The sequence below is a fragment of the Anolis carolinensis genome, chromosome 1 (assembly GCF_035594765.1).
Source record: "Anolis carolinensis isolate JA03-04 chromosome 1, rAnoCar3.1.pri, whole genome shotgun sequence".
Lineage (NCBI taxonomy): Eukaryota > Metazoa > Chordata > Lepidosauria > Squamata > Dactyloidae > Anolis > Anolis carolinensis.
In genome coordinates, this window is record NC_085841.1 from 326418047 (window position 1) to 326440906 (window position 22860).

Sequence of the window (22860 nt, forward strand, 5' to 3'; positions counted from 1 at the left end):
ATGGTGCCACACAAACCACATAAAATACATCAGCATTTATAAACATCAATAACAACACCAATTAACAGAAATAAATTATCAAAAAACCTAATTCAATTAAAAAATACTCAATAAAAACACAGCAGTCGTTTCTAGTTAAAAATGAGTTATACAACCAAGTTGAACATCCCAAACACGAACCAAGTTAAAATGTAAACATTAAAGTGCCAGAGTAGAACAGCCTATTACCTACCTATAGAAACTATGGTTCATCCCAGAGGAAAATATTTTGGAAAACCATGAAACACATTTTAATATGCCTGAATGTGAAGATGTAATAAAAAACTAAAGATTTTAAGATAGCAGTTAAAAAAGCTTCTTTGATACATTTTATCTTTTGCAATGTTCAGATAGCTGTGTTACTTTGTTGTAACAAACACAACAAAGATTCTAAAGGCACCTGGAAGACTAATACATTTTACTACAGTATAGTGTACATGTTATAGACAGTAACACACTAATCTACAAAAGTTATGTCAGCATTACATTTGTTAGCATTTAAAAGATCATAGGAATATTTTTTTTCCTATCAGATACAGTTTGTATATATGTCTGTGTTTGTGCTTTATATGAAAGAAATAAGAGAAATATACATTGCATCTTCTAAATACCTAAAGATGGTTAAGCTTGATTGTCAAGTTAATTTTAAGGGGCACAAACATGTGAGTGAAGCACTTGATCAGAAGCACTATCTGATTTTTATCATATATGTAATTTAAGTGCATCTCAGGAGCGACAGGTTTTTTTCCTACAAGAGTAGAGAGAGACACCAGTTCTCAGAGAAGAAATCTAATCTCCCCTGCTTCCAGATTGCAGGAGCTAGTCTTTTTCAAAAGCACATAAAGAAAACATGTTAAGAGAGGTTGTGGATCTATGATACAAAGCTCTTCTGCATCCCAATATGTCTCCACAATGTGAGAAGAACCATAACTGGCCTGGGACTAAATGGACAAGGGAGAAAGGAACTACCCCCTGCCTTCCACTCTCGAACAGAAGTGCTGCTCTTCTATCTTGGCTTCACTTTATCCTTTCCCCAGATAAATGTTTTGTAAATGGTCATGCTCACTAAGGCAAAGTCTAATTAAGTAATACTTTGAGATTTTTTGGAAATTTTAGATCCTTCTCAGTGAAAACATAACAAATATTTCACCATATTTAAATGGTGGGCAGTATCAATCCAATTTAATGAAATACAAACTATATGACTTACATTTTTGCAAAATTGCTGCTAATCTGATTTTTGGGGGAATCTGTCCTCGCCCTTCAACAGAGCTAATCCCATTTAGCAGAGTTCTCCAACCCTTTGAGTAGTATCACCAACAGAACTGATGTGGATAGGACGGGATATAGCACTTCAGCCAACCAATCTCCATGTGCCTAAATCTGATCCAACCCATTGTATTTAGTAAACATAACGAGTTTTTTTTCTGTGCCTAGATATCTATAACACACATTTTAAACAGATGACCTTCCTTGACTTAGAAAGCAACTGAACTAAAATTCATGCATTTTAACATCATGTATTGTTTAAAAAATAAATTATCTAAAAGAATAGAACCAAGAAAACATACCTGAATTACTATATATTTCAAAAGTGCTTCTAAAAAATAGCTTGTTAGATCATCTTGTCCTTTATCTCCTGATTGTGGAGGGACAAGGGGAATAATTTCTTCTGCAGTCACCTGTGCTGTTTATAAAATAAATATAAAGGTTACCATATTGATTATGTTTCATTATGAAAGCATCACATATATTATTAGTTTATGTGCATAATCATATAGCTATCTTTACACATAATGATTTATTCCCAATGAACCTTATAACTATGCAGAGAAGACCACTATGAGAAACCAGTTTACAATTAAAAAAAGAAATGTATGTTTACCTTGTTCTCAGCTACAAAGCAGTCTGAATCATAAATATTTGGGACAGGTTCCAAATATACATGGAACAAGCATATACAGGGACAAGCATATACATGGGAGTTAGTGAGCCCTCTTTGTGCCGCATCCTTATTCCCTTCCTAGAGACTGCAAATGTTCAGTAAAGCTCAAGTTCTCAAATTATTTCTTATCTGGAGAGCATTAAAGTGAGAGCCAAGGTATGAGGGTATTAGCAGAATCATCACATGTATACTAGTCTACAGGAAAACTGATGCACTGCAATCTGAGAGTGTCCAAAAAGAAGGTGAATGAAAAAAGGCTCATACACTCGTATGTTCTTAGGGTGAATCTATACTTAGAATTAATGAAATTTGACATCACTTTAACTGCCATGGGGCAATCTATGAAATCATAGGAGTTGCATATTTAGCCTTCTCTGCCGAAGTGTGCTGGAGTCTCACCAGACTATAACTCTCAAATTTCACAGCATTGAGCCATGGCAGTTTAAGTGATATCAAACTGTATTCATTCCACAGTGTAGATTAATTACCCTTTGTCACTTATTCAATATTAAGCATAAAGGGTCTCAATTATTGGTCGCTATGCTTAGAATTGCACTGCTAGACAAAAATACATTGCATGAATATGACCACTACATACTTACTTTCTTGAACATACAGTACAGGGTTTATGAGATTATCTAGTGTTCGAGGCCCATGTTCAGACTGTGGTGGTGGAAATCCAGGTATTAAACAAGAAAACATACACAACTGTTCTTTACTACAATTATTCTGAAGTGCTTGCAACCATAAGAGGAAAAGACGTACACCTTCACGGCGAATCTTTAAAAAAAAAATAAAGTGATGAAATGTTTTAATTTTACATTTATTTACAGCTAAAGTGTAAAATTTCACCATTGGTACAAATTGCTAAAAGATTTATCAAATGATTCCCACAAATTCAATGAGTAAGTTTTCAATATCTTAAGATTTCAAAATATCTGACATAATATTACAAACACTATCCACCCACCTTCTCTTACACTAAAAACAATGGATTACTAAATGTTATCATACCTTTAAAGAATTTCCTGTATGAAGTAATTTCTTTAAAATTAAGCCTGAAAAGAAAAAGAATACATACAATCTTTTTTGCTTCAAAGTCAATATAACATGTGAGAGCTCTCGGTCGGACCTGAAAAAAACTTCTTAACAAGTCCTTGGCAATCTCTAGATTGTTCTTGGTGACCTTGATATCTTCTGGCAACTGGCTTAATGCCAGAAGGAAGAAAAGATCACCTTTATCCATTTAATCCAATCAGATATCTCCTTATAAGAACAAAAAATTTGCACACTTTACACAGTATTACATATTTAATAGTGCAATAAAAATCAGTTGAAGATAACTGCAACATTGGATGGATATTGTGAGAATCCAAATTAATTTATATTTGTTATTTACTTTCCTGATTTGTCTCAGAATGGACCAAATTGACTTATCTACATATTAAAACTATATAGCCCTCTCTGGAAGTCCCCGAGAAAACCTTTTCTTGGGTCCTCATCAACCATACTTGTGATGGTGGGAGAAGAAGAAAACTCTTTTGTGTGATTATAGCAAAAAAGTAATTGTTCACTTAAAAAAATTAACTATGTAATATTCTTGATTGGAATTTCATTTTTTTCCATTAAGTGCGTGTGTTCCATACATTAATATTGTTAAATGGCCTAACATAATTATGGAGTTTCTGTGAAGAGGTCATTTAACAATACTAAGGCATGGACCACGCGTATAGAATAATCTCTTAACTATCTTTGGCTGCACTCTCAAGAACCTCATGGAACTTCTTTCTGAACAAAAGAAACCCCTAAACCAACAATACTCTTTTTGTGTTACCTATACTAAGCCTTAGATGGCTAGCTTCTGCACTGCTGCTGTTTTCCAGATAGTGGTCTATATGCCGCAAGTGCATTTTGCTACACAACTTAGCCCTTTGCCACCACAGGTGATTACTAGTAAATTTGGTTTGTTAGCTTCATAACTAAATGCAAGAAGCCAGTCAAAGTCACAGCATTAGATACCAAATTAAAACAAGATATTAAGAAATTAAAACAAGCAATTAAATCATGAAATTTCTCCAGTCCCTGGGATTCGCTTTAATTCATGGCATCTTCAGTTACAAAAATAGCAGTTCAAAGCAGATTTTTAGTGTATCGTTTTGCTAACAGTTAAAATATTAATTAGTAAAAATGCTAATAGTTGCCAACACATACCAATACTGTGAAACTGCCATCTTTGCTGAATTCTTTCTGGAAGAAGTTGCAATATTTTCTGTGAAAGCAGAAATAAACAGATATACAGTGAAGTTATTGGAGCAAGAAGGTTGTTCTCTATCAGGTATCCTCTAATGCAGTTGTTCTCAACATTTGGGTCCCCAGATGTTTTGGCCTTCGACTCCCAGAAACCCTAACAAGTTGTAGGCGAAAACACCTGAGGACCCACAGGTTGAGAACCACTGCTCTATGCAAGACACACCACATTCTTTCACGCAACTTCACTTAATACATTTACATTCTACTTTATGTTAAGAATAGCAAGAGAACCTTGCTATTTTATTGCAGGGCTGTTTTCATATTCTTACAATCCTTTCAATATATTTTTTCATCTGAATTAGGTTTTGCCAATTAGCATCCAACATGCAACAGATGTAGCTAAACAGTTTCACAAGAAACAATATTTCCATTCTATATGAAAAGGAGAAGTGTTGCAATTACAGAAAAAACATTCTTGCATTTAACAATATCCCTAAAATGATCTATAACAATAGTTCTCAAACTTGCTTCAGAACTGCAAACCTGATTAAAGGTAAAGGTAAAGATTTTCCCCTGACATTAAGTCTAGTTGTGTCTGACTCTGAGGGTTGGTGCTCATCTCAATTTCTAAGCCGAAGAGCCGGTTGTCCGTAGACACCTCCAAGGTCATGTGGCCGGCATGATTGCCTTGAGTGCTGTTACCTTTCTGCCAGAGCAGCACCTACTGACCTCACATTTGCATGTTTTCTAACTGCTAGATTGACAGAAGCTGAGGCTAACACCGGGAGCTCACCTTGCTCCCTGGATTCGAATTGCCGACCTTTCGGTCAGCAAGTTCAGCAGCTCGGCGGTTTAACCTGCTGCGCTATTGGGAGTTCCGTATATCTGATTACTGTTAAGAATTTAGTATTCTTTTGAAGAGCTATGAAAGCTTACACAATTTCACCTGAGGAATTCAAGGATTTCAGAAATAATGCTTAAGTAATATTCGACTGCAGATAATGAAGCATTTTAAAACTCTACCTGCATAGATTAGGTTGTGAGCAAGATATTTACAGGTGCATTTTTTCAATTGTTTATCCTAGGCATTACCAGACTATAGTCTGAACATTAAAAAAAATCAGAATTACAATCTAGTACACTCAATGTCTGAAAGGATTTGGCATTTCCCACCTGAAACTTGTTTGTATATTGCTCAGACAATCATACACAGAATGTCATTTTTCACACACTACCTGCTATTTTGCGTTTCAAATTTTGGAGAAAATTAATTAATGTCTGTTTGCAACAAGTCACAGAATTAAACCAGAGAGCTTGTGAATATACTAACTGCTGGTAAATCTGAAGCTCCCATTTACAATCACTTTCAACAGCTAGTACAGTAATTCCCAACAGCTAGTAACGACTGCGTTGTCGAAGGCTTTCATGGACGAGATCACAAGGTTGTTGTATGTTTTCCGGGCTATATGGCCATGTTTCAGAAGTATTCTCTCCTGACGTTTCGCCCACATCTATGGCAGACATCCTCAGAGGTTGTGAGCTAGTAACGACTGTTGGGAATATGACTTCTGGTATTTTGATCTAGAGCAGTGGTTCTCAACCTGTGGGCCGCGGCCAAGCAGTGGGCCACAAGAACAAAAATCTGGTCTGCGAACCTCCTTCCTCTTTATTTATTTTATTTCTGCAGAGTTGACCATTGCATTGGATAGACCACATCAGCTCTAGATTATTAAATATGATTTTATGTGGGAGAGCAGATGGCAACTACTGGGTGGCACATGTTCTGTATGAGAAACTAGAGCTGATGTGGTCTATCCAATGCAATTTTCTGAATCAGTACCCCAAATAACCAAACTGAATCTAAAGTTGATCAAAATCTGATTTGTAACACTTTTGATACTAATGTTGGAGAGTGGTCCCTGGTCAAAGTGTGTCCTGGTCGAAGTGGGCCCTGGTCAAATGCGCCCTGGTCAAAAAAAGGTTGGGAACCACTGATCCAGAGCATGCGTAACGTTACTACATTTCATATTACCAACTCTGTCACCTTACAGATAAAATTAGCCTCATGAGGGCTCCCTTGTACAATATCGTATCAGTTCTCCTGTTTCTCAGCCAGCATCACACTGCTTTGCAATAACTCCCTCCACCATTCCTTTATATTCACTTCAGCTTTAAGCAGCATCTTTCTGCACACAAATGGGTCATCTGTGCCTGCACAATGCATTGTTAGGAATCTTCTAGATTTTAATATTGAATGTAATGTTTTAAAATGTTATGTATTAATTTTAATTCAATCTATTTTAAGCTTAATTTTGTATGTGTTAAGGCATTAAATAATTGCCACATGTAAGCCTTGAATCCTCTTCAGGGTAGAGAAAGGCAGGGTATAAATAGGGTAAATAAATAATAATAAATTATGGAAGTGTTTTGGGAAGGCTTCTGTTCTTGAACTGGTTAACCAGAAGAGGCCCTCTTCTTTTTCTTATGGTGCTTCTTCTCCAAGACGCTTCTTACAACACTTCTTCAAAACTAACATAGATCTACCTATGTCAAAGGTAGCTGGAATCAAGCCTCCACATCAATTGATAGACCCAAGGTACCCTGGGTCAAAGAAGCAGATTCCAAAGTGAGACAGTTACTGGTGTCCTTGGCCTTTTCAGAACAGGCGGCAGACTCTTGAAAACATTTCTCCATCACTGCCAGAATTGAGGAACCAGAAACAGTTAGGGATGAGATTGAAGTGCTACTAATGATGTTTGGTTGGAGGTTTTCAAAGCTTTCTCCCATAGGAGAGTTGTGAGCCTTGAAGAACAGTTCCAGCACCTCTGTGGGATGAATGCCTGAATAGGAGGAGGCCCCCATGTTATGACCTCATCCAAGGCATAGTTTATTTATTTATTATTTATTTATTTCCATCATTTCTATCTTGCCCTTCTCACCCGAAGGGACTCAGGGCGGCTCACAATTCGGTAGAATTTGATGCCAATATAAAATACAAAGGATTAAAACATAGGCAATTAAAACAGTTAAACAGATTAGCAATATACAATAAATAAATTTAAAACAATACAATGCAAATTACTTAAACCATTCATCCACAAAACCTTGTACGTGAACCATAATAGACAGTGCAAACAAATATCTTTCTCAGAGATCTTGACTCCATGTGATATATATTTCTTAGCGGGAAGTATTTTGAGGCAACACAACCATAACCATCAAAGCCAAAACATAGTATCTTATCAAAGTCTGAAACACTCCATAGGTCAACCCAAAATCAAGAGTCCAAAACACAATCCAAAGGGAAGAGACTATATTGAAGGCAAAATATTTGTAACCCAAGGCCAAAAAAATAAGCTCATTAACAGTTCCTTCAATGCTGCTGCTGTTCCAGGAGAAAAGCAACTGAGGGACTGAGGAGGGAACCATGCTGGTCATATGTTTCAGTGTTAAATCACTTACAGAATAACTCATTGTGCAGGTAAAGCTAACCCATTTGTGTGAGTACAGAGACCACGAAATAAAAGTATACTATAAAAGCTGATACTATCAAATTTTTTCTCTCTGATAATTTCAAAGGTGCTGCAAGATCTCTTTGCATATTAATCTAGATGAACACAGTTAAATCTCTGGATATTACCAAAGTTGGTAATGTAAAAATGAGAAAATTTAAATCTGAACTGTGTTGAAAATATAGAATTATCAGAAAGTAATCCTGAACTTTCCAACTTACTTTTACCATTTTGAATTAGGAGAATAAAGTGTGCAACTCAAGGAACAGTATAAACAATTTACACTGTACTTCAGTTAGAAATTGTTAGCTTAAGAGCCTTACCTCAAAAATGAAAAGTATTGCGTCTAATTCTTCCCTCTGCGACTTGTGACCTACATTTTAAAAATGAGTTAAGCTTAGATAGTTGTTCTACAACAAGGAAAAATATGGCTTTAATTTGAATTTTATATTAATTTTAACTAGGTGCCTCAAATAAAAAAGACAAAAGGCCCAGCTAAAATTACAGCTATTATTTGCCCCCCCCTCCCCAAGTGATTCTACCAATGACCATGCCACCAGCTGCCTCACAGGTAAAATAGAGACAATAGGGTCCCTTTATCAGTCTGACTAAGACAAGTGTCATTTGGATGCTTCCTTTGCAGAACTGTCTCATGTACTGATCATTCAGTTTATAACATGAAATATTAATTTTATTCTTTACCCCCTTCTCTTTTCTTTCTGACTCTGTTCTCTTCTGGATGCTAGCCAGTAGATTGTAAACTAGTATTTTAAATAGAATGCACTGATGAAGCATCACTATATAAATGTTATAAGTAGATAAGATGTCATCTAAGCTGATCTATCTGTGGTCTGCAATTTCACTGTGTTAATAAATTTTAATTATATTATCTGCATATCTATTTGAGATGTCACAATAAGTTTACCACATAATCTGACTACTGTCAATATTTCTTAACTCTGTAATGTTTACAAACGACTATGGACAATATGGCAATTATTTCTTAGAAATATGCAGCAAGCACAAATTCAAACTGGCCTAAAAAAGTCAATCCAGTTTGATAATTGCCTCAAACAAAGCTGTACCAGATAAACAAATTGAAATGATCTTTAAAATGATAAACAGTACTTCACACTGAAATCCACATCCACAAAATCTAGAAACATTTTAAAAGTCAGTTTAGATTTTAAACTGTGAACAACTGGAAAAAACATATAAAGAAAACCTAGGATTAAAAAGGTTTTTCATATAAATAAGTAAAACAGGGTAATGCAAAATCAAGGTCTAAGTGTAATTATAGTAGCACAAACACAAATATTAACCCCCAAATCAAAGGTACATATTTAATCTCTATTTCTTACCTTTCTGTCTGAGACCAATTTCGATAGTCACAAAATTTTCAAAGAACACATAATATATGTGTGAAAAATGTTGGTCGAAAAACTGCTTAAGATCTATAGACTCTGCATTCTCTGCAAAATAAAGAGCAGATAATTTCACTATTAGATGGTGCTACAATACATTTACTAAATAAATTGAAAAATAATTGGAAATTACTATAATACAAACAATAAAAATGTCTTAGACCACCTCTTTTATCATTATTTATTTTATTCGTTCACACCCTGTCTTTCCCCAATAAGACTCAATGAAGCTTTTAAATGATACGTATTAAATACTATACAAAAGCTTCAATAAAAAGTATGAAAACAAAAGTTATTTTTAAAAACAATTGAACTATTTAAATAGTTAAAAATTAAAAGTTATTTTAAAAAGCTATATACAAGTAATAAAACAGCACCACACAGCATTAAAAGTCCATTGAAGTCTAAAAGTTTAATGGCATAAAATGTTTTAATTTGCTGACAGAAAGACAGAAATTAGCCATCCCTACAGGGGGAGTTCCAAAGTCTGTGAGCAGTTACTAAGAAGAAGACCTTCTCCCCTGTTTCCATCACATGAGTCCATTGAGATGGTAGAACAGAGAAAAGGGTCATTCCAGATTATCTTAGATATGGGAGACATGGCCCTTCAAATAGTCATAATGAAGCTGAATTAAAAGTTATCAGATATAATTGCACTTTGAACTGTGCATCAGATCAGCAGCCAGGAGTCTTTTCAACAAGGAAATTACATTATACTTGTAACTGATGCCAGGTAATAGTCTGGCTGCAGCTGTTTGGATCATTTAATATTTCTGGACACTTTTCAAAGTTAGCCCCATACAAAGAGCATTACAGTAATCCAAATGGGATGAAATTCAGGGATATATTAGCATATTCTGATTTCTCCAGTTATAAACATAATTGGCACACTAATTATAACTATGCAAATGCACTTGTGGTCAACACTGACACCTGGATTTCCAGGTTCAGGACTGGCAGTATCCCCAATTTGCGAACCTGTGTTTTCAGGGAAAGTGTACTGTCAATTAGCACAGGCTGAATCCCTATTTCCAGATCTGTCTTTTGTGACTAATCAGGATTACCTCTTCTCTGGTTTAAGCTTAAATTCCTTTGCTCTCATCCAATTTATTACATATGCCAGGTACCAGTGTAGTACAGAAACAGCTTCATTGGAAATAGGTGGAAAGGAGTAACAGAGTTAGGTATAATCAGCATTGGACAGGATGGCCCTGGGGGTATTCCACTGAAATACTGTTAAGTTTATTTTTTTATTTTTTCAGTTTTTTATTTAAATTATTGAAAAAAATTGAATTTTACATATTCAGTACTTAAAACTTATACATTCTTTAACAAATTTGCAATACAGAGTTTTGTATATCATAGCTCCTATGGTATTTTCACTCTCTAACTATATTACATACTCATATTATTGACCTTTTGTTACCCTTCACCTAGTGCTATCCCTTCACCCCAGACCAGCCGATTACAATATTTATTTCCAAAATTCCATTGTTTCTTTTACAGGTTTCCCCCCCTTTCCTTCTACGTATACAAACTCTATAAATTTTCCCCATATCTTCCCAAAATCATCCTTTTTTAATAACCCTCTTTTAATTTTAATATTACATGTCAATTTATCATTTATCGCAATATCCCAAATCTCCTTATACTATTCTTCCAATTGGCACTCCTCCCTTCCTTTCCATTTTTTGGCTATTAACAATCTTGCTACTGCTACCAAGTTGGCGATTAGTTCCTTTAACTCTTTTGATATTTGAATATTATCCATAAATGACAACAGTGCTATTTCAGGCATTCCTATTATTTTTGTTTTGGTGATTCCCTTTATTTCTTTAAAAACGTTCTCCCAAAATTTTTGAACATACTTACAGGACCACCACATATGTATATATATACCGATTTCCTGACAGCCCCTCTAGCACTGCTTAGAGTATTTCTTATCAATTTGATTTAATCTAATTGGTGTGAGGTACCATCTCCAAACCACTTTATACTAATTCATTTTTATTCTTATAGACATGTTTTTTAATATACGCATATTCAACATTTCTTTCCAGATTTGAGGGTGTATTTCCTTATTGCAATCTAACTCCCACATTTCTTTAAGGTGATCCTGCTCCTGCTCTTTATCTATTAGCAATTTGTAAATATCACTTTTTTAAAAAACATTTTTATTGGGTTTTACATTCATAATTCATAATTCATAACAACACTACTTCCCTTTTTTCCATTTTTTTTCCCTCCCTACCTCCCACACCCTCCCTCCTCAACCACAGTATGTTTATATTAATCTTGCAGATCCAGCCACAGGTAAAGTCTTTGTATTTTTTCTTTAATGTAATCGTTGGCTCCTCCATTTTTCACCCAGTTGAAGTAGTCTTTCCATCTGTTTGTAATGTCCTTTTGTTTATTCATTCTTGTTACTTGGTTAGTCATAATTCCTGTAATATCTAACAACACTTGATCATACAAATAATCATTCAAATTCTTTAACGTCCATTTCGATTTATCTCTCCATCCTCTAGCAATCACAGCATGTGCTGCTCTTATTGTTACTTTCAATAACTCTTGGCACTCAGTTTTTATACTTGGGTGATCCAGCACTCCCCAAAGTAACAAATCATTATTAATTTGTATTGTTATCTGTAGTAAGTCCTGGATTTTCCCTTGTATCATTAGCCAAATTTTTTTTAATTCAGAACACTCCCACCACATATGTGAATAAGTGCCCTTTTCTTTATTACAATGCCAGCACTTTGAATTCTTCCCTTTTATCATATAAGACAGTTGTTCAGGAGTTCTATACCATCTTAATACCATCTTTTTTTCTAATTCATTATATTTTTCTGTTTTTATTTTATTTATGTTCCTAATTATTTTGTCTACTTCTTGTGTGCTTAATATGTTAACCCCATTCCATTTGTTACATATTGCTCGGATCATAAATTCCTTATCTTCTACCATTAAATTGTATATTTTTGCCACTGTTCCTTTACTTGTTTTTTCTCTTGCATTTAGCAATTTATCTACCTTCAGTTCTTCAGTGGGCTGTGCACCCTCTTTTTTTACTTTTTCCCAGATCCCTCTTAATTTTAACCAATATTCTTTCCCCCCTTTTTCCAAAAGGTCTAGCCAGTTAATTATCCCTCCATCTTGTTTCCACATATCTTTTACCCTCCTTAATCCTTTTTCTTCTAAGGTATTTACCAGCCTTTCAGGGAGTCCCATGCTCTTAATTGGGGTCTTTCCAGAAATTTTATTTGCCCATAGTTTTTGCCATTTTTGCCAACATTCAAACTCAATCTTTCTTGGACCTGTTAGTTTTTCTTTTATTTCTTTAATATCTCTAGTATATAGCCCATATTTTCCCCGCCCTTCATTTATTTCGTTCTCTACTTTTATCCATTTATCTTCTCCCTTTAAACTTATTTCTAGTAAAGATCTTAGTTGGAAGGCCTCATAATAGTTTTGTAGGTTTGGAAATCCCCATCCAAGTAATCTTCTTGGGGTATATTGAATCTTTTTCATTATTCTGTTTCTCTTTTTTCCATATATCCATTCTCTCAAGGTATTATCCCATTCTTTTATTTGTCTATAGTCTATTTTTATTGATAGGGTTTGGAACAGGTAAAGTAATTTGGGTATTATGCACATTTTTAGTGCAAATATTTTTCTTGGGATACTTAATTGTTTATCTCCCCAGGCTTTTAATTTTTCCTGGATTTTTTTCCATATTGCCCCATAATTGGCTGCTTTTAACTTAGTTATTTCTTTTGTAATGGTTATACCTAAATATTTTATTTTATTTCTTATTATTTTTATGTCTCCCATTTTTGTCTGCAGCTCCTTCTGCTCCTTTTTCCCCATATTGTATATCATCATTTCTGATTTGCTCATATTCACTTTCAATCCTGAATACCTTTCAAAATCTTTTAATATTATTTGTATTTCATGAATTGCTTCTGCTGGGTTTTCCATTATTAGTAAAATATCGTCCGCATAAAGATTTATCTTCACCTCTTCGTTCCTAATTTGATATCCCTTTATCCTGCCGTTGTTTCTTATTCTATCTGCTAGAGGTTCCATTGCTAATGCAAATAGGAGCGGAGACAGAGGACAACCTTGTTTTACACCTCTTTCTGTTTTGAAATATTTTGTTAAGCCTTCATTTACTCTTATTCTTGCTCTTGAATTACTATATAACTCTTTTACTATTTTAATAAATGAAATGTCAAATCCGTAATTACCCATTAGTTGTAACAGATATTTATGGTTTAGTGAATCAAAGGCTTTATAAATGTCTAACTTTAATAGTGCAAACTTTATTTTTTTGTTATGATTAAGGATGTTTAATACATTTCTTATAGGGCACGCAATATTCCTGCCTTTTATAAAACCATATTGATCTTCCTTTACTATTTTGGATATGATCTCTTCTATTCTATTTACTAATATTTTCGTGAATATTTTATAATCCTGATTTAGGAGGCTAATGGGTCTGTATGAATTGGGATCTTCTGGATCTTTCCCACTTTTTCTTACTGTTATTATCTCTGATTCTCTCCATGTGTCAGGGATTTTCCCTCCCTTCATTATGTTATTAAATAGAATCTTCAATTCTGGAATTATTATTTCTTTCATTTCTTTGTAAAATTCTGCAGTGTATCCATCCCCTCCCGGAGATTTTCTATTTTTCAGTGTGTCGATAACCTGTTCTATTTCTTGATACGATATTTCTGTTCCTAGTTTCCTATTGTCTTCTCTATCTATTATTTTCTGTATTTTTTCGTCAAATTCTCCATGTATTTGTTTTTTATACAATTCCTGATAGAAGTCTACAAATGCCTCCCTTATTTCCTTGGTCGAGTTTACTTTTTTATTATATTTATTTTTTAACTGAATGACTCTTCCTTTCTCTTTCATGTTCTTCAAATAGTTAGCCAATTTTTTCATTGTATTCGTATTTTGTCTTTGGAAATTATTTTTAATAAATATATCTTTTTTCCATAAATCCAAATTATCAATTTCTTCTAACTGTTTCTTTAAATTTTCCAACTTTGCTTTCACCTGCACTTGGTATTTATTTTGTAGTAATTTTTGTGTTTCCTCTATTTCTCTAAACACCCTTTTCCTTCTCTATCTTGCTGTTTCTTTACTGCCACTTCTTTTGCTATACAGTAACCCCTAATTACTGCTTTTGCTGTGTCCCAGACTGTTTCTGTACTTGCTGAACCCCTATTCTCTTTGAAGTAATTTTTTATTTCTTCTGATAGTTCATTCTTAAGTTTTTCTGTCTTAATTATAAAAATTTTATATCTCCAAGTTTTTATTGCCTCCGTTTCATCAGGCTCCTCTATCCTTAACTCCACTATAATAGGTGCATGATCTGAAATCCAGATCGGTTGTGTTTCCATATTTAAAATTCTAGACCTATTAGTATTTTTTATTAATATATAATCTATCCACGAAAAAGATTTATGACTTTGTGAGAAGTATGTTGGCTTTTGGTTTATGAGATTTGCTTCAAATATGTCCTCCATTTTCCATTTTTTTTACAAGATCTTTGTTTTTTCTAAAGTCCATATTAAAATCCCCTCCAATTATTAGCTCCCCTTGATAAATTTCCTGTACTTTCCTAAACCACTTTCTAAAATATTTCTTTTGTCCTTTATTTGGGCCATATACATTTCCTATTGTATATTTCTTGCCATTTATTTTGCATATTAGTACTATGTACCTCCCTTCCTTAACTATTATTGTTTCTAATATTTCCAGTTTCAATGAGTTTTTCATTATAATCGCTACCCCTCTAACTTTATTCGTACCTCTCGCTTCAGCTATCACACTCCAACCTGGAATATTTATTAATTGTTTGTTATCTTTCTGATGTTTGTGGGTTTCCTGTAAACAAAGCACATTGAAATACGATTTCTTTGCTAGTTGTATTATTCTTGACCGCTTGAGATCTGAAGCCAACCCGTTTGTATTTAAAAAACACATTTTTAACTTGTCACCCATTATCTATGTATATTTGTGGCTCCTCATCTGCAATGTTCCCTTCCCTTATTACTGTGGTTACCCCTCCCCCCTTCTCAAATGTTATTTTAAGGAAATGAATCTTTCCTTTCATTTGAGATTTCTTGCGGCACTGCGCCCCCTGTTCCCTCTCCTATTCGTTCTTTGTTATTACTATTCCAGGCCATACAGTTACTTCACTGTTTTTGCCCATTATATGCCTGCTTTCAACCCTCTACCCGCCATACATATTAGTTTTGTTGTACATAAGCTTAAACATAATGTCCATTCAATCCTGCATCCATCTTCCACAGAGATTCTAAGGTAGAGTCCCTACTTATTATGATGTTGTAGTCCTTGTTCATTTTAATGGTCTTGTTAATCCACTAATCTTCATCTTCGTCACCTTCCTCTGACTCACTTTCTTCTCCTTTTTTCTCTGTAGAGTCTTTTGTTTCTGATGTCAGCGGAAGGCCCAATTTATCCAGCATTGATTGAGCTTGTTCTGGTGTTCTTGCAGTATATTTTTCCTTGTCTTTGTAAACCAGAATAGCCATTGGTAACACCCAGGAAAACTTTATCCCGTGAGCAGTCAGTCTGTCTGCATACGTTTTTAAAAAAGCTTTTATCTTCAGAGATTCCGGAGACAGGTCGTGTTTTGGAATTATTTTTTTCCCTTTATATGTTAAGTCTCTGTTTGCTTTAAGGAGTTTAAACACTTCATCTCGTTTACTTTCTGTGGTGAAGGCCATTATGACATCTCTTACGCCTCCCCTTTTTGCATGGTGAAAGGTTCTGTGAACTCTTTCAATTTGAGTTTGCACTATTTCCATGTTTAAACCTTGAAGCCATAATATTATTTCCACTTGTAAATTCTCTGCAGAAATTTCTTCTGGGAAACCGGACAGTCTCAAGTTTTTTCTTCTTTGTCTATCTGATAGCTCAGCCACTTTATATCTTAAAGCTGCAATTTCGTTCTGGTTTTGCTGCGTTCTTTTCTCAGTCTGTTTAAGTTTTTTTTAATTAATTTATTATCTTGTTGTATGGTCTTCATTTGTTTCAGCAGCATGTCAACTTTTGGATTCAAAGTTTCCGACAACTCTGTAATCATTTGTTGAATATTTTGTAGTTCCCGTTTGGACGCCATTTTTGGCCGTCTTCCCGGTTTGATTCTTGCTTATCTTACTTAATAAAGTCTCTTTCCCCCAATTATTTTACTGTAGAGAAAGTTTGTTGGCTGCAGGGGACTCCCACGAATAATTATCCATTAACTGACTGCTAAATTAATACTTATCTCCGGCTCTGGACTTTATTTCATTTGTATCTCCGGAGAGTCAGGAACAGAGCTGCTTCCTCTTACCCAGGCATGCGCAGAGCCCCTTTGTAAATATCACTTGTTATACCTTTAGTTCTTTCTTTTCCTTCCCTTCCCCCCTTTGATTATCATCTTCTCAAATTTTTTAAGTTCTCTATCTCCCTTATATTTCTTTCTTATTTCCCTTGCCCATCTTTCCAATTGTAGAATTTTATACCACCTAATACTCCCTGATAGTTGATTCCTTATCTCCCCTAGATTTTTCATTTTTGACTCCCAATACTTTAATTTCATCATTCCTTTTTCTTTAAATTTTCTTTCTAACTTCCTTTTGAGATTTATTGGGAATTTTTTTGTAATTAACACCGGTGTTAATGGGGAGATCGGTGGTATTAGTTTTTCTTCATACTTGGTCCAGATTTCTAATATATTTTTTAAAAAGAGGTTCCCTATTTTATTATACCACTAGCTGTGCCCGGCCACGCGTTGCTGTGGCGAAGTAAGGTGGTATGGGAAATAATGTATTGAGGAATTGGTGGCAGTTAAGATAAAGGGTAAAGGTTTTCTCCTGACATTAAGTCCAGTTGTGTCCGACTGCACACTGAAGTGGATTATATGGCAGTGTGGACTCAAGATAATCCAGTTCAAAGCAGATAATATAAGATTATAAATGGGTTATATACCTGTGTGGAAGGGCCTTGAGTCTACACTGCCATATAATCCAGTTCAAATCTGATAATCTGTATTTTATAGGCAGTGGGAAAGAGGCCTGAGGCCTAACTCTGCCTGTCCCCTGGGCTGCGTGGGTTGCTAGGAGACCAAGTGGGCAGAGCTTAGCCTTTTAACTGGCAGCAATTGGATAAAAACAATTATTCCTCTCCCTCTAATTAGGATTTTATTTTTATTTTATTTTTGTTGTATGAACGTAGAGGCATGGATGAGGGGTTGTGCTGCCAAGTTTAGTGTTTCTGGGATGTGTAGTTTTGTTGTTTTGTCCTAGGCCGAAATTTCATTACCCTTATATTTTATTATACCATTTCTTCTCTGAATTCCTGGTTTTCCCTATGAAGAAAATATTCTCTAATTTCATATCTATATCTTTACTCTCTTCTTCTAACCATTCTAAATTCTCTTGTCCTATATTCCTTTCAATAATATACCTTAATTGATTTGCCATATAGTATAGTTTTAAGTTTGGTATTCCCAGACCTCCATTCCTTTGTATTTTATACAATTTTTCTTTATTTATTCTAGCCCTTTTATTCCCATTACAAAAGGTATTTATCATATTCTGCCAATTTGTAATTTCGCCAGTTGAAATTTTAATAGGTAGCATTCTAAACAAAAAAATTATTTTGGGTAATATTTTCATTTTTATTAATGCAATTCTACCGAACCAAGACAGTTTAAGCTTGGTAAATTTAGCCAGAGTATCTTTGACATTTTTTCTTAATCTGATTATATTATCTCTTTCTAAATTGCCAATTTCTTTAGATATATTAATTCCTAAGTATTTTATTGACTTTTTATTCTACACAAACCCCCTTCTCTTATTCTTTCCTCCTCTTCTTTAGTATAATTAAATAATAGAATTTCTGATGTGTTCCAATTAACTTGAAGGCCTGTGGCTTCCCTAAACTCTGTTAAGTGTGTTTCTATTCTTTTTAACTGTTCTATTGGATTTTCAAGGAATAATAGTGTATCGTCTGCAAATAAACATATTTTGTATCTTCCTTCCCTCCCTATCCCCTTTATATTTGTGTCTTCTCATATCATATTTGCTAATATTTCTATAACTATTGCGAATAAGATAGGTGAAAGGGGGCATCCCTGTCTTAATACTGTTAAGTTTATTTTGGTTAATTTTTTTCTTTATGTTAAATATTATATTGTTCTTTCTTTTTTTCTTTTTTCTTTTTGCACTGTGTGAATTAGTTCACACAAACACTCTCCATCCATCTGCCACTGGCCTGGCCCATGCCTGATATATACTGTATATCTATATATATAAAAGAGTGATGGCATCAGGGCAGCGGACAAAACGACAAAACTACAAGCCCCCCAACCTCGAAATTTGACAACACAACCCATCATTCACAGCTCTAGGTTGATACAACAAAAAGAAAGGAAAAATAAAGTACTAATTAGAGGGAGAGGAATAATAGTTTTTATCCAATTGCTGCCAGTTTGAAGACTAAGCTCCGCCCACTTGGTCTCCTAGCAACCTACTCAGCCCAGGGGACAGGCAGACTTAGGCCTCACTTAGGCTTCTTCTACAGATTATCTAATTTGCACTGGATTATATGGCAGTGTAGACTCAAGGCCCTTCCACACAGGTATATAACCCATTTAGAATCTTATATTATCTACTTTGAACTGGATTATCTTGACTCCACACTGCCATATAATCCACTTCAGTGTGCATACTAAACATAAAGACAACCATAGAACAGACATTCAATACCACCACTACCTCAACAATTTCTCACCAACACCACCAGACAAGGCCACAGCAACGCGTGGCCGGGCACAGCTAGTATAATATAATATAATAACATTTCTTGGGGCTCCACAAGAAACTTTTGCTTCTAAAAGGGCTCCGCGGCTGAGAACCCCTGTTCTAGTGTGATGAGATCCAGAGTCTGAGCACATCTAATTCTGACCAAGAAGTGACCTGTCCATGACAATGGAACAACAAAAGGTTCCCACAACACCGTTATATCCCCTATGCTATGCAGAAAATAAGGGCTAGAGTGGGCCAAGCAGCAAAAATGGGGTCAGATACCATTTGGGACAGGCCCATGATTGCCATGATGGATACAAAGTCTTTAGCCACTCCTGAAAGGATAACCTCAGTATGGATGCATCACAAGCCATGGGGACTCCAACAGCACCTCTGAGATCACACTGACTAGCTCAGGAAGGGAGATTGCTGAGCAGTGGGCTGGGTAGTATATTCACAGAGTCCCTAATCTGCTCTAGCTACTTACCTTTAAATAAATACATTCTCACTATTCAGATTAAGGGAAAGAGCATCTGGTTAGGAGGATTATTATCCAGATAGGCCACTACAACTCCACTTCCCCCTTCGCCCCAAGTCTTGCCTGCTGCCTAGAGAATAACGGCGTGCAAAGATGACAGAGATTAAACCCCATCCTCATCCAACTAGGTCACCATGACATAAGACAGGTTGGTACATTTATCTAAAATCAAATCCTAAATGGCAGATATTTTATCATTCATTGATCTGACATTTTTCTGTTAAGTTGATTTTTCTTAACTCTACTGTTTCAGTGAATATGTAACATTTAATAACATTTCAAATATGATTTTTCATGTATAAATACTACAGTAGAGTCTCCCTTATCCAACATAAACGGGCCGGCAGAATGTTGGATAAACGAATATGTTGGATAATAAGGAGGGATTAAGGAAAAGCCTATTAAACATCAAATTAGGTTATGATTTTACAAATTAAGCTCCAAAACATCATGTTATACAACAAATTTGACAGAAAAGATAGTTCAATATGCAGTAATGCTACGTAGTAATTACTGTATTTACAAATTTAGCACCAAAATATCACGATGTATTGAAAACATTGACTACAAAAATGCGTTGGATAATCCAGAATGTTGGATAAGCGAGTGTTGGATAAGTGAGACTCTACTGTATTTTGAATAACTATTAACTATTCCACAAACTTCACTACTATGCTGTATGCTCATGCCTCAAGCCAGACTTTTCTTCACTAGTCTGAAGGATAAGAACCTTCAGAGGCACATATTTTTAAAAGGAGCACTCTATATATGAGAGGCTTAAATAACCCGTTTGTAGCACAATAATTTATTTTCACTATTAGAATATCATCTGACACTTGATTTCTATATTTATCTATTCAATGTATAGATTCTACCAATGAAAGTGAAACAAATTTTATCTCCTACCGTGTTTCCCCGAAAATAAGACAGTGTCTTATATTAATTTTTGCTCCCAAAGATGTGCTAGGTCTTATTTTCAGGGGATGTCTTATTTTTCCATGAAGAAGAATTTACATTTATTGTTGAACCAAAAATGGAACATTTATTATATACTGTACAGTAGTTGTCATCACAAACCAGCATAACCAGACAAACTGTGAATCCTATCAAGAATTTCTTATTACTACCATTATTTCCATGTACAACACTCTATGGTACGTACATTTACTGATCCTGCATGCTCTGGTGTTCTGTTCAGCGGGCCTGCTTCCAAACAAAAACTTTGCTAGGTCTTACTTTCGGGGGAGGCCTTATATTTAGCAATTCAGCAAAACCTCTACTAGGTCTTATTTTCTGGGGATGTCTTATTTTAGAGGAAACAGGGTAGCAAGATACCAATTTTATAGAGTGTGCAAGGGAATGAAGCAAGAATTGATACTTTCAGCGTACCAAAATGTAACATAAAATGGCAATGAATTAAATCATAAGATAATGCTGTAACATTATTGAAAGAAAACTACTTGCATTTCTAGCTACAGTATCATCCACAAGCATCTCTTTAAGGTCTATATAAAAATAACAAACAACCTCACAATAAGCATAGAGATGAGGGAAATCTACCTCCCCTATGCCCTTCACACAACCACATTTGTGGAACAAGCTTTGGACATTCTTTTACAAGATGGTGAAATGTTGGATCTTTTGATCTTTCTGACCTTTCTGCCTGAGATCAATTTCAACAGTCCCAAAACTGTAAGTTTGCACGATTTTACGAGAGAGTGGCAGTAGTTTATTCCTTTTCTATTTATTTATTTATTTATTTATTTATTAGCAACATTTATATCCCGCTCTTCTCACCCCGAAGGGGACTCAGGGCGGTTTACAAGTATATATACATACAATATATTATATTATATGACTATATTGCAATATTATTAGTAATATTGTATGTAATATAAATATACAATTATAATAGTGAATTATAATTATTATTACATTGTATTACATCATAATAATATTATTATTAATATTACATGTATATACAATATATTATAATATTAGTATAGTATAATATTATTATATATTATTTTATCATTAAATTGATACAGGAGACATGATGGAAAGATGTCTTCCTTTCTTCTTTGTTTTGCTCTTGGAAGTGATGCTACTCCTCCTGGTGGCTGCCACAAGGAAAGTTACATGCAACACTTGAAGCATTTTCAACACAATTTTTTTAAAAAATCTGTCAATATGCTACTGCTAAACATTTATTTATTTATCACCTCTCACCTCATCAGGACCTCCAAGGCTATGAATAACAAACAAATATTTAGATTATTATATCTGTATAGAAAAAAGATAAAAACTTTAAAACATATTTTTTTCAAAATAGATCAAAACCTATAAAGATAAAAACTGCAAAAGCAGCTAGAACTGGTTTTAAGGCCCAAAGTAAAGCAAACCACACAGTTTTGAGCAATGGAACTTATCCAACTTCTCTTATTAGCAATTTTCACAACCTGGGAAATGCTACAAAGAAAGCCATCTCATGTATTCATCAACCTAGTCCTTTTGTGCAGACTCATATTGGGGAAGTTTTAAAAGATATTCTCTTTCCAAATGTTTAGCACTTTCTAGGTCAAAGCCACCTGAGCTGATAAGCAAACTGGTAGTCAATGCAGCTGCTGTAAGGCCAATAAGATATAGGTGGAGATGCTGCATTGGAAGAGGTATCTCTTTCACATAGAAACAAGTTTCCTCCTGGTAAAACCTCCCCAAATCACCTTTTTGGTGTGGTTGCCCCCTGCAAGATGGCCATTTCTATATTGGTGGAAAGGGGGAGGGAGCAGAAGAGATGTGTCCAGCTATTTTTGCTCAGCTAGATGCATTAATAAAAATTGTGAAAAACATCCTCAGGGACCTCTTAAGGATCCACAGGAAGTCCCTCGGGGTGGAATTAATGCTGGGGAGGAGATGCTACATTAAAAAGGAGAAGCTGTTGGCAATGATCCCCAAAATGGACTACAATGTTGTAACCTGGTTCTATGCCATTGTAACTCAGTGACAGTATGCTAACCCATACCTTAAAGCACACACACCCAAGAACCATTGTGCTGCCATACTCTATATCAGTTGTAGTATTCAAACAGATTTATGAGACAGTGTTAAGTACAGTGCATTTAAAGCATGAACAATCCTGACAGAAGTTGGACAAGTGAAGTTGGACAAAGGCACTCTTAAGCACAATGGCCACCTGGTCTTCCAGGAGGAATGCCAGACTCAAAATAGAAATGTAAGGAATACTAAGGAAAAGCAACATAAGAATCGTTACCTATCTGGCATATTGGTTAACAATTCATCTCCAGGATTTAACAAT

The 22860-nt window shown here is 34.8% G+C and overlaps 1 protein-coding gene across 19 annotated transcripts in view; it reads right to left on the reverse strand.

Annotated features, from left to right (window-relative positions):
• The window catches only part of ralgapa1 (Ral GTPase activating protein catalytic subunit alpha 1), a 192050-nt gene that overhangs the window by 144499 nt on the left and 24691 nt on the right, over window positions 1-22860 (reverse strand). For all 19 annotated transcript variants that reach the window (XR_010002099.1, XR_010002101.1, XR_010002102.1 and 16 more), the window contains exons 2-7: window positions 9108-9218; window positions 8070-8119; window positions 4196-4253; window positions 2999-3042; window positions 2587-2764; window positions 1611-1726 (exon numbers count right to left, since the gene is read on the reverse strand). Coding sequence is in view for 15 of the 19 variants with exons in the window: in XM_062968273.1 (XP_062824343.1) it covers window positions 1611-1726; window positions 2587-2764; window positions 2999-3042; window positions 4196-4253; window positions 8070-8119; window positions 9108-9218 (557 nt within the window). In the remaining 4 variants the exon portion in view is untranslated. The remainder of the gene's footprint in view (window positions 1-1610; window positions 1727-2586; window positions 2765-2998; window positions 3043-4195; window positions 4254-8069; window positions 8120-9107; window positions 9219-22860) is intronic.